The sequence below is a fragment of the Macaca thibetana genome, chromosome 6, assembly GCF_024542745.1.
Source record: "Macaca thibetana thibetana isolate TM-01 chromosome 6, ASM2454274v1, whole genome shotgun sequence".
Taxonomy (NCBI): Eukaryota; Metazoa; Chordata; class Mammalia; order Primates; family Cercopithecidae; genus Macaca; species Macaca thibetana.
In genome coordinates this window covers 120,755,419-120,767,856 of record NC_065583.1, presented here as the reverse complement: position 1 = coordinate 120,767,856, position 12,438 = coordinate 120,755,419, and the positions used below count along the sequence as shown (strand labels likewise).

At 36.2% G+C, this 12,438-nt stretch overlaps 1 protein-coding gene across 13 annotated transcripts in view; it reads right to left on the bottom strand.

Annotated features, from left to right (window-relative positions):
• PDE4D (phosphodiesterase 4D) overlaps nt 1–12,438 on the bottom strand; it is a 1,590,976-nt gene that overhangs the window by 219,356 nt on the left and 1,359,182 nt on the right. For all 13 annotated transcript variants that reach the window (XM_050794364.1, XM_050794365.1, XM_050794362.1 and 10 more), the window contains one exon: nt 441–477. In XM_050794364.1, the coding sequence (XP_050650321.1) occupies nt 441–477 (37 nt within the window). The remainder of the gene's footprint in view (nt 1–440; nt 478–12,438) is intronic.

Here is a 12,438-nt window from a genome sequence, read left to right as displayed (position 1 = left end):
CGACACATCACTCAGCTAAATCTCTGTACAAATGATATACGTAAAAAAGAGATAAATAAGGTATTAGGTTGAATTGGAATATTGAATTTCAAGCACTGATCATATACCTAATTATACTAAACCTAACTTAAGCCATGATATAGCTTTCTGCTTCTAGTGCTTATGTCAGTTAAGGAACTATGGGCCCAATTAAGTATTCCCCTTAGCTAATTTGTTATTTGAAGCAAAGACAGTCTGGTTCTATGGGTTTATAAGAAACAGATTAATATAGCCAAACCCACTTTCTCTAGCAGTGCTTTTGAATTGCTTGAATGAACCAAGAATTTGTATTTATAGTTGTGCTTGATTTAAAATTAAATTAAATTAATAACCTGAACTAATCCCCCAAATTAAATTTTTACATCTGTGAGAAACCTGCCCATTCACAAAGCTGTGCTTACCTGAGCAAATGGAGTCACAATCAAGTCATCTCCGTGTCTGAAAAATAAACCAAGTCCCACATTAGAAACCACCAATAACTCTGTGCTCAGTGTCAATCAGTATTAAACGGCAAGTTCCACTTTCATGAGTTCCCATAGAGAATTACAGTGATTCCATCCTTAATCTTCAGCACATGTTCTTCCCAGCAACTGGGTTAAAAATATGTCTTCTGGGATGTTAACCATCGTCCAACTCCCTGGGCAAAAAGAGGGGCTTCTTGATCATCAACCAGGGTTCACTGTTGCTTTTTAGGTACACAGGATATGCAATAGTAGAAATGGTGTTCCAGCAGTGGGGCCTGAGTTTTACTTTTGGCTTCTTACTGTAGATATTAGTAAGGGGTGCTGTGGAAGGAACCAGCAACTGCAGTGACTTCAGTGAGAGAACCCTTGACCATCTAACATTTGAAGGTGATTGGCATGGAGTGTTCCGCATCATCCCGTGTAAGTCTTGGACAGGCTAGGAACTGTAGATGACATGGGACTGCATCATACACTAATAAAAACCCAGCGCAATTTTCAACTGACTCACATCCCAGCCACTGTAGTTACTGGGGAATGTTACTCTGTGTGTGCTGTTGCTGCAGCAACCCCAGCTACACCGTGCCTGGGTTATGGGAGCAAGGTGTCAGCATGACGTGTCTTGGAGGGACAGGGAAGGGCAAGGAAATTTGTGCAATATTCCAGTTAGAGGAAAGTGAGAAACTGGGGCCCAGGGTTCTTTTGTGGTATTTCTTAGCATGAATAACTTGAGACAAGGATTTCCAGAGTCACCATCATCTATTTCTTGATCTAGCTAGATAAAATTCTTAAATCAAAAGTGAATGCTGTTATTCAACACAGACAGCTCCCTGGACATGGCCCTAACTGAGAATAATGCAAGTAAACATTTTGCTCACTCATGAACAATCTGAAAATGACCTGAGTGGCCCAAAACAACACCCATGAAACATGCTGGGGCACAGGGAGCATATGGATGATGTTACTGAATAAATTGTTACCAATAGCTAGAATAGGTGCTGTGGTGGTGATCAAACCATGTGGAGATCTTGAAAATAAAAATGTGGGAAATAAAAGCAGAAGAAGGAAAAAACAATGTAAAGGAAGCATATGATATTTTACACCCCCTTAGTTCCAGAATCATGCTTTTCAAGAGGCACCTGCTCTTTGTAGAGATTATTCATAGAACTCTAGAACTCTAAGAAGGCAGGACATTGGGTTTTATGATCATTTTATAGAGGAGGCAACTGAGGTTCAGAGAGGGCATAAGGTCTAAAAAGCTAATAAGTGGTAGAGGTAGGATGTCAATCGAAGAATGTATTTTCCCATGTTGATGTCTAATTACCATTGTAACAGTATTAAGAGGTGGGGGCCTGTGAGAAGTAATTAGGTCATGAGGGCTCCACACTCATGAATGAATTAATGCTGTTATGGTGGGAGTGGGTTAGTTACCGTAAGAGTGGGTTGTTATAAAGTGAGCCCAGCCCCTCATGCTTTCTCTTTTGCATGTGCTCACTTGACCTTCCATTTTTCCATCGTTTGGGATGATGCATCCCAAATACCCTAATCAGATGGTGATGCCATGCCCTTGGACTGCCCAGCCTCTAGAACTGTAAGATATCAACTTCTTTTCTATATAAATTGCCCTGTCTGTGCTATTCTGTCATAGTAACAAAAACTGGACTAAGATAGTGTTCTTCTGTCATCAATAAATAATTTACATAACTTACACTGACTCTCAGAAAAAAAAAAGGTCTTCTGAGGTCAAGCCCAGAAAGGCTCTTTCCTAGAACAATGGCCCAGGGTGGGAACAGGCCTGGTGCACTGAAGTGGCAAGGAGGCCATTGAGCCCAAGGGAGCCAGCAGAGAGGGATGAAGCCAAGGAGGTAGAGCAGCTGCCTAGATGAGAAAGAAACAGATAGAGCTGCAATGAGAAGCTCAGTGATTCTAGAGAATGCCATGTAAGGCAGGAAATTCAGAATCATGGGTGGTAATGAGCCAGGCAGCAGATCATGGAGCCCTTGTATGACATATACAAGAACTTGGATTTTACTCTCTGATGGAAGTTTGGGTTGGAATTTCAGCTCTGCCACATACTAGGTGTATGAAATTGTGCAAGTTATCAAACTTCACTTTCCCTTGGCCTCTTCATCTGTAAAATGGAGATAATAGCACATACATATAGTTATGTTTTGGGATTCAATAAATTGATGTTAAGTGCTAAAAAATGTGCTTACCACACAGTAAATGTTCAATAAACAGTTCTATAATAATAATTAGCAGTAGTAGTAACAACTTTTAAATCATAATGATTTTTGCTTTCCTATGCAGTCAGGAAATTGCAAAGACTCAGAAAACTGATACTTCACTAAGAAGGACTCTTGAGACCCTGTGACAGGTCTATACAAGATTGAGGGCTTTAAAGGGGTAAAAGTGGAAACAGGGAGACCAGTTTAGAGAACAGAAGAGATGAGGACCTAAGCTAAATAGTGGTAGTAGAGAGAGAGGGAAGATGACAGCATTAAAAGCTCTGGGGGAAAGAAAAAGTTCTGGGGAAAAAAAGATATGAAAATTTCAAACATTTACAAAAGTAAAAAGAATGCTATCATAGCAAGTGTATTTTATATACAATATCATCAACTGTTACAACAATGTTGCAAGGTAGGTGATATTACTGGCATTTTTCAGATAAAAAAATTGTAACTCAAATTGGTTGAGACTTAACACAAAGACATGCAGGTAGTAAGCTGCACAGCCATACCTGGAATGGTCCCCTTTTGTGATATTCATTGGCTGACTTCTATGGAACAGTTTAAAAAGACTAAAAACAAAGCTCTAGGAAAATGGCCCAATAAATGCAAATTTCAAAGTGATGCCAGGGTTGGCCAGCTACATTTCTTCCTTGGCCCATCATTCTGACTTTGCCTTCTGGCTGTGTCATATAGGTAAATATAGGGCTACAATTTCTCTTATGTACTTATTTTGAAACAGTAACCTAACTCTCACAAAACAACTGAGAAATACTTACAGATACACTAATGTTTAAAAAGTCTGAATACAAAATCCAGAGCTAAGCACTTCAGCATTTGACAACTTTCTACACACATAAAGGCACCTTTAGAATTCATTTGAAGCCAAACATTCTTGTGAGTGGTGGACAAATCAGTAAACTGTGTAGTGTGTTAGAAGTCCAAACACAAAAGACATTTTCAATAGATATATATACTACATATATTGCATTCAAGATAGTTCAATGGTTTCTGGGATTTAAAAATGTTATTAAAAATTCCATGATGGGAGGTATATTACACAAGGAGAAAAGACATGCCACCTATGTCTACTTGATTTGCCAGTCCGAAAAACTATTCATCTGCTCCGGTACACGGCCAAGCTGAAGACTTTGTATTACAAAATGGACGAGAGGCAGTTCAGATAACCAAAATTAAAATAATATGAAATCTTGTTATTTTCCCAAGCTATAGTCCCTTCTTTCATTTTATTCTTTATAATTGCCTACTACAAAGTTTATTTTTCTCAGAACTAAGTCATCTGAACCAAGGCACATCATGAATCTGAAATGAATCCATGGAAATACATCCCCTAATTTTTTACATAGATTACACTGGATTTCAACATTTCAAAATTCAAAAGGGTTGCATATTTATTAAAACATTTAATTTTTTCTTTGGTTGTATTTCCTTTACAAGTATTATAAGTAATATACCTTATAATATTTATGATAATTTACCAGTCTTGCTTTCTTCCCTATGAAAGCATGAAGACAGTTATCATTTTAGTGAGGGAAATATATTACTTTTTAATAAATTGCCCGGAAATTGTTTCTGCCAAATATCTCAAGATGGTCTCACTTTAGTAACAGGAAAATGATTCCTAGCATTTCAGTGGCAGATGCCTCAATAAAGGGCAGGTTATAGGCTATCCATTTATTTTCAAAAGTATGTCATGCTTAAATTATCTTTGAATATATACCTAACATATAATTTTAAAATCTTTGTCTAAGTCCTCAATTCAATATTAAAACAGATCTTTTCAGACATACTGTCACTAGTAGAATGAGGTAAGTAAAACATATTTTTATTTGTGGTTAGAAGAAAATAAATATAATACAAACATATCTTTGAATTGTGTCTTATACTTTGCTTATAATAATTTAAAAACAGATCTGGTAGCTAAGGTCAACAGAAGATTCACTTTGTGAATATGATTTGGCTTCAAGTATGTGTGAGTTTTAATGAACTGAATAATCACATATGCTAAAAAATCCTATGAAAAAATGATTCTGAAATTTTGCACCTGAACAACTTTACCCACAGAAACTTTTCAAAGTGCCTTGCCACATAAAGTGGAGCTGGGAGGGATTATAATACAATGTAATAAATTGCAGCTTCCTAGGCCTACTTGGCTAAATATTTTTCTGAGTCTCTTCTGAGATGGGAAGAGACCATTAGGGTCTCTATAAAGTGATGGAGAAGCTAGATTCAAAGTCACACAGTGAATATCGCCTGAACACTTGAAATTGTACCTCCTGGTAATGTGAATTTTGGGTGAGGATGTTGCAATATTGTCTTTCATATATAACAACAATAACCCTTAACAAAAAACAGCTGGGATCTGTTTTAAGGAAAATACAGCTCTTTTAAGAAAAGAACTGGAGTGTTCATGGAGGACAGGCAGAGAAAGAATGAGGGATAGGAAGGCTCAGAAAAAAAGTCATGTTGACACTGCGTGCCTATATGTATGTACGTATGCACGCATGTATACATGTATGTATGCACGTATGTATGTATGTATGTGAGTGATGAGACTGGTACCCAGGTAACAGTCACAGCAGAATGCAAGTGCAGAAACTTCTAAAACAGTCGGGATGAACTACTGCAGGTCACTGTGGGAGTCAGTGTCACATTGGTCTTAAGTTTCAAGATGTCCAAGGAGGTGCCACATGCTCTGTCACCTTCCCTGCTTACCAGGAACTGAACCAGAGTCATCTTCACTAGTCCCAGGGAGCCTTGCCTCTCCCAAAGAGAAAGACTTGCTGAATCCTGAGCCAGTGCTGCTGGAGGCAGGAGAATACAGGGCTCAACAGTACACTATTGTCTTCTTTTTCCTCAGACAGTAGAGTCAGGAACTTCTATTCTCTATCCCCTGCCCTATCCTTCTTCTACTTCTGTATTATTTATCACATTATTTTCTACCCTTACTTTTTCTGTAATAAGAAGACAGAAACAAGCAAGAAACTGAAAGCAAGAAATCTAAATGCCCACACTCTTATGGAGACTTTGTTGGGATCCATAAACGGTTCAAGTACTTAAACATGAAAAAGCCTGTTTTCATCTTAAAAAAATAAGTTCAATCAACATCAGCACCTGAAAATATAATTTCCTAAACAAGTTCATTTCATGATTGGTTGAAATCTTAAACACACTAGGTGGCAACCTTTCTCTGTTTTACTATGACTAAATCATAAGGAAAAGGAGATATAGTTAACCAGAAGGAAGTTTTTACTTTATGGAACAAAGTCCCCTAATCCTATGATATTTAAAGCATTAGTGGTCATGTAAGACCTACTGCTTTTGAATATCACACATTGCAAATTTTAGCATGACAAATGATTGCATGAACTAGCATTTTGAAGGAGTCACAGGCTGGGGCTTATGTTTGAATCTAATCTTTTTTTTTTTTTTCAATGGCATTGAAGTTTGCTATGTTGCCCAGACTGGCCTTGAACTCCCGGGCTGAAGTGATCGTTCCTGTCTCAGGCCATGGAGTGCCTAGGACTACAGGTGTGTGCCACCGTGCCGGTCGAATGGAATCGTGTGCAAACTTTTTTCATCTTCTGTGATTCACTCTCTCTTACTAGAAAGATATTCTCCTCTGAAGTTTGTCAATAGGATTAGGAAATTGATAAACATATGGAAAATTAAAATAATATTTTTGAAATATATTTTAAAGTCCAAGATTTTGATCATTTTGAAATCCTAGTGTCTTTCTTCCCTCAGACTAAAAACTATCATCCATCTATCAATTCACCCTTAACCACTTTTTTTAGAATTACAGAGAAACAAGTATGTTCTAATTTTTAAATGAATATAAAAATATTTCTGGGAGCCTAGACTATTTGACAACACCGTAGGATTAGCTATAGGAGGAGCCACATCTACTCACAACTATCTAGTCCCATCTTCATAAAAGTATGGACATATAAAACAAACAAACATAATATAACCTACTTGATCTTTACGTGTGTGTGTATACATATATGTATATATCTTTATGTACACATACACACACGAAGTATATGCCTACATATACACACTTTGGAAGACATAGAACAACTTAAAGAACAATTCAAAGATAACTATTGATAACATTTTCCCGCTGCATGTATGTGAGCACATGGATGTAATACAGTATGTGACTATTATGGAATACATACTTTCTTATAGAGTTAGAATCATAGTATATATTCGACTGTAATATTCTGCTTTTAGCATTAAACATTAATGAACCATAAAAATTCTACATGCCTTTATTCTTTTAAAATATTTTTATTGACTCAAATCTATATTTGGTAATCTCTAAAATTTTTCAAGTTATGTGAATCCAAATGTATTAAAATGTGAGCATTGATTCTATTTTCAAATAAATAAAAAAAAATCATGTGGGTTTTTCAGACTAATTTCAGTTCATGTATCATTCATTCATTTTTAAAAAGCTACTTATTAAAGGAAATATGCTTATTTTAATTAAATATACATAAGACAAAGTTAAATATTAAAATGCTACCTGAGAAATTGGGCTGCACAGGGAATTCACAGGAATGTTAAATATTTTATATTGCTACCTGCTTAAATTAAAATCATGAAACTAATTTAAGACAATAAAAATATTCTGAAAAATGTGACTACCAAGAAAATCTTGCAAACCAAATTAGTTTTTCCATATAGTGTTTAAAAGAGATGATTTGTTTTTCCAAAAATAATGTTCACTCTGACAAATTATAAATTTAAGAATATAATGAATGATTTAAAATTACTTATAAAGGAGGCATTAGATTTTTTGATAAACTAAGTAATCTATATAGTAAACAAAACAATACCAAAAATACATAAAAACTGTGTTTCCTTGGTATTAGACATACTTGAGGATATGGATCCTCTGTATTACTTGGCCTTTTAATTTGAAACTAGCTCCATTTAAGTCAAAATAAATTAAGCAGTACATCTATTTATGAAACCCTAGGGAATAAAGTTCCTAATATAATAAAGCCAACCCCAGTTACAAATGAATGTGCTTTTCCTCTTTGAAGCTATTGCCACTTAGAATTAAAGTAATCTATTTAACACAAAAACTTGTATTAAAAATCACAACTACCAAAACTTTCAATTTAGCAAGAATGTCCAGCAACCTTTTACTGAGAATCAAATAAAATGTAAATTAATATATGAGTAACATTAAAACTGTCTGGTATTGTGTGAGGTAATATCTTCCAAAAGGAAAATTTTCAATGCCAAACCCAGGCCACATGTTTGTATATCTAGTTATGCCGCTTTTCTGGTGTTTTGATCATTCTAAATATTTTGAAAAATTTTAAAGAGATGTGGGGTCTCACTCTGTTGCCTAGGCTAGAGTGCAGTGGCACAATTCACAGCTCACTACAGCCTCAAGCTCCTGGACTCAGGTGATCCTCTCACTTCAGCCTCCCAAGCAGTTGGAATTACAAGTGCAAACCACTATTTTTATTTCTTAAGGCAGGCCAGAATTTTTTTTATTTCTTAAGGCAGGCCAGAATTTTTTTTTTTTTTTTTTGAGATGGGGGTCTCATCTTGAATTTTAACTCCCACAATTTCCAGATATCGTGAGAGGAGCCTGGTGGGAGACGACTGAATTATGGGGATTGGTCTTTCTGGTGTTGTTCTCATTATAGTGAATGAGTGTCATGAGATCTAATTTTTTAAAAAGAGGAGTTCCCCTGCTCAAGCTCTCTCCCTTTGCCTGTTATCACATCCACATAAGATGTGAATTGCTCCCCCTTGCCTTCCACCATGATTGTGAGGCCTTCCCAGCCAGCCACATGGAACTCTGAGTCCAATTAAACCTCTTTTCATGATTGTGAGGCCTCCCCAGCCACGTGGAACTCTTGAGTCCAATTAAACCTCTTTCTTTTGTAAATTGCCCAGTCTCGGGTATGTCTTCATCAGCAGCGTGAGAACAGACTAATACAGTGACATTCAAAGATATTTAGTTTTCTGAAATTTAAACCATGTGCTCACATCTTACTAATATTTTAAAAATTAAGAAACAACTCAATAGCAAGAAAACAAATAACCTGATTTTAAAATGGGCAAAAAACCTAAATAGGTCTTTCTCAAAACAATGGCCCAACACAGTGGCTCACACCTGTAGTCCCAGCACCTCAGGAGGCTGAGGTAGCAGGACAGCTTAAGTCCAGCACTTTGAAACCAGCTTGGGCAACATCGTGAGACACCCTCTCTACAAAAAAATTAAAATCAAAACAAGACCTACAAAAAAGGTCAACAGGTATATGAAAAAGTGCTCAACATCACTAATCTTAAGTGAAATGCAAATTAAAACCACGAGGAGATATCACCTGACACCTATAATAATGGGTTTTTATCAAAAAAAAGGTAACAAATATTGGTGAAGACGTGGAGAAAAGGAAGCCTTTTAACACTGTTGGTGGGAATGTAAACTAATACAGTCACTATGGAAAACAGTATGAAGGTTCTTCAAAAAATTAAGGATAAAACTACAATATGATCCAGCAATTCTATTTCTGGGTACATATCCAAAGAAAATGAAATCAGTATGTCAAAGAGATACCTGCACTCCCATGTTTGGTACAGCATTAATCATAATAGCCCAAATATGGAATCAACCTAAGTGTCTAACAACAGATGAATAAAGAAAATGTTATACACACACACACACACACACACACACACACACACACACACACACACACACACACACGATTCCTACTCAGGCTTAAAAAGGGGATATCTTGCCATTTATGATAATATGGAAGTTCCTGGAATACATTATGCTTAGTGAAATAAGTCAGGCAAGAAAGATAAATACTATGTGATCTCACACATATGTAGAATCTAAAAACAAAATCAAACTTATAGAAGCAGAGAGTAGAACAGTGGTTCTGGGGCAGGGCCTGGGGAAGAATGGGAGGATGTGGAATGGGAGATGTTGGTGAAAGGGTACGAAGTTTCAGTTAGAAGGAGAAACAATTTCAAGATACCTATTGTACAGGCTGGTGGCTATAATGAATAATCATGCATAGTACACCTGACAATTACTGAGAGTAGATTTTAAATGTACTCATCACAAAAAATGATAAATTGCTAGGTGATGGACATGTTAATTGCTTGATTTAATCATTCCAAAATGTATACATATATCAAAATATTACCTTGTATATAATAAATGAATACAATTTGTCATTTGTTGATAAATAATAAATTTAAAACTAGAATTAGAGCCTGGGCCCATCTTTGACCCCCCGCCCCAAGAAAAAAAACTTTCAACCCCAAATCCTTAATTTTTGGCTCATGTGTGCTCATATCACTTGGGGAGGACAGGCACTGATGATAAAGCAGATGGGACTGAAGTTTATGCAACATAAGCAAAAAATAATCTAGTCTAAAATGGAAACTATTTGTCATGAGAAAACAATTTAGGCTTCATTAGAGAAAATACATGATGTGAATGAATGCCTTCAAATTTGTTAGTTATATGATGGCACAAAGACTGACTGTGTTCGAACCAAAATAATTAAAAAATGTTTAGCACTTGTGTGTAGACATATTCACTAAGCATAGTAGGTTATTTTGTTTAATAAAAACCAATACGATAGAGAGACTTTTCTAGGACTGCTGATGTCCCAAATTATCATCAGAAGGTTTGAGTACAAAGCTGAGAGTCTGACTTCCACGGAGGGAAGAAGGATGGTGAAAGAGTTGGGTACACGGGCACGGATTCACAAGTGCTCTCACTTTGTGTTCTAGGAACAGGATCTTCTCTCACAGTTTATCTTATTGGCAGGCTTGTTCTTAATGCCAGTGGCCCTGCCCTTTTGGTTTTTCTCCAGAATGGGCTCCTGGGAAAAAGATTTATGGTCAACTAGTACAACAATTTTAAAGGTCTGCATGTGGTGAAAAGATTCAATAGATTAAAAGGAAGTCCTTGATCAAACAGAGAGGAGAGCAATGTGTTTTATGAATGCCTACTAGGTGCCAGACACGGTGTTCTACCAACATGCTGAATTTAATTCTGACAACTCTGCATTAAATGGATGCTCATATTCCCATTCTAAGATAAGGAACTAGGCCCTGACAACTTAAGTTACTCATCGGCAGTCATGCCCTTGGCAAGTGACAGAGCTCAGTGGTTTCCAAATGCCACTCTAAGATCTGGTACTTGCCCAACAGAATGCTCATTGGTCCTTGTCAAAGTCAAAGTGTACATGGACCATGCAGTGAGATTTTTTTTTAAAAAAACTATACGTATTCCTTTAGAAAATTCTTTTATTCTGAGATTATGCTCTTTTTCACTGAAGTGAAAATGTCTTAAAAAATAAAAATATATATTGATGGGAAATTCCTTGATAATGTTCTTTACCTGGCAAAATAAGGAGTTAGTAACCCTAGGTCGGTGTCCCAGGTATTTTTTGAAATTTTACTGAGTCATAAAATCCCAAGGCATGGAAATGTTCAGCGTAGCTGGACTTGAACCCAGGCATTCAAATACTGTTTTGTTTTTATCATGCTGCTTTCCGTATGCTCAAATGGATTTAGACTATTCTGAAGGCACATAGAAGTAAATGTTTTAGACTCTAGAACAGCACTGTCCAATAGAATATTTCTTCAACATTCTATTTCTGCAACAGAATATTCTGCAAGACTCTTTCTTGGTGCTGTCTAATATGCTATCCACTAGCTAAACACACACACACACATACACACACACACACACACAACAATCCACAAAAACAAAACTATCTTGGTGGTTATAACAAATTCGATTTGAAGTTCTGTAAGTACCAAAGAAAAAATGAATTTTGAAACATGAAAATATGAGATCTGCATGTAGTTTTGTTCTCCCTTGGGAGCAAAACAATGAGTTAAAAATTTTGTACGTGGGATAATTCATGACATTTATTGGGAGACAAAGTCATTTACTGAATTGGTGAAATGATTTCTTGTCATATCACAACCTTCCATATTTATAGAGGGGTGAGCAGTTATTCTTTTTCTTTCTGCTCTTAAGCTGCCTGTGTCTAAAGAGAGGGTTACAGGAATTGACACATTATATATGTTTAGATACAACTTTCAAGTATTCAATGTCAGCAAATTTTTCTTGACCCAAGTTAGGAAAAACCATAAAGTCTCAAGGCAATTAGCAGTAGGTGGACACAAAGCCTGGGAGATGCTGCAGTGGGCAGATGGAATAATTGGGGATGTTTCCTCAGTGAACCTGGGAAATCATACCACAAATTACCAGGAATCTGAGAGCAAAGCCCAGTGGTTGATATTCCTTACTTGGTTTTCTAAAGAAAAACCATGGGTCTGCTTGATGCTTTCTTTCTGTTTATTTATAAAGCACATCTTTAGATGATTCATATTGCAAGGGCTTAGACAGAATGATTTAGTAATACTCACTGAAATATCTTATCTCAAGAAACCCATCACATAAATGTTCCAGCAGTGTGACTGTTTTTCCTTATATGGCTCAGAAAACAGTAAAGGAGACATTGAGAACAATTCATTAAGAAGCTAAGACTGATAAGCAAAAGTAAATATTTAAAGTGATTGATGTGTAAGTGAAAACAAGTATTTATATAGGAATCTCAGTGTTGGCTGGAAACATCTCCTTTTCTATCAAGAATTTTTAAAAATTAAATAAAGAC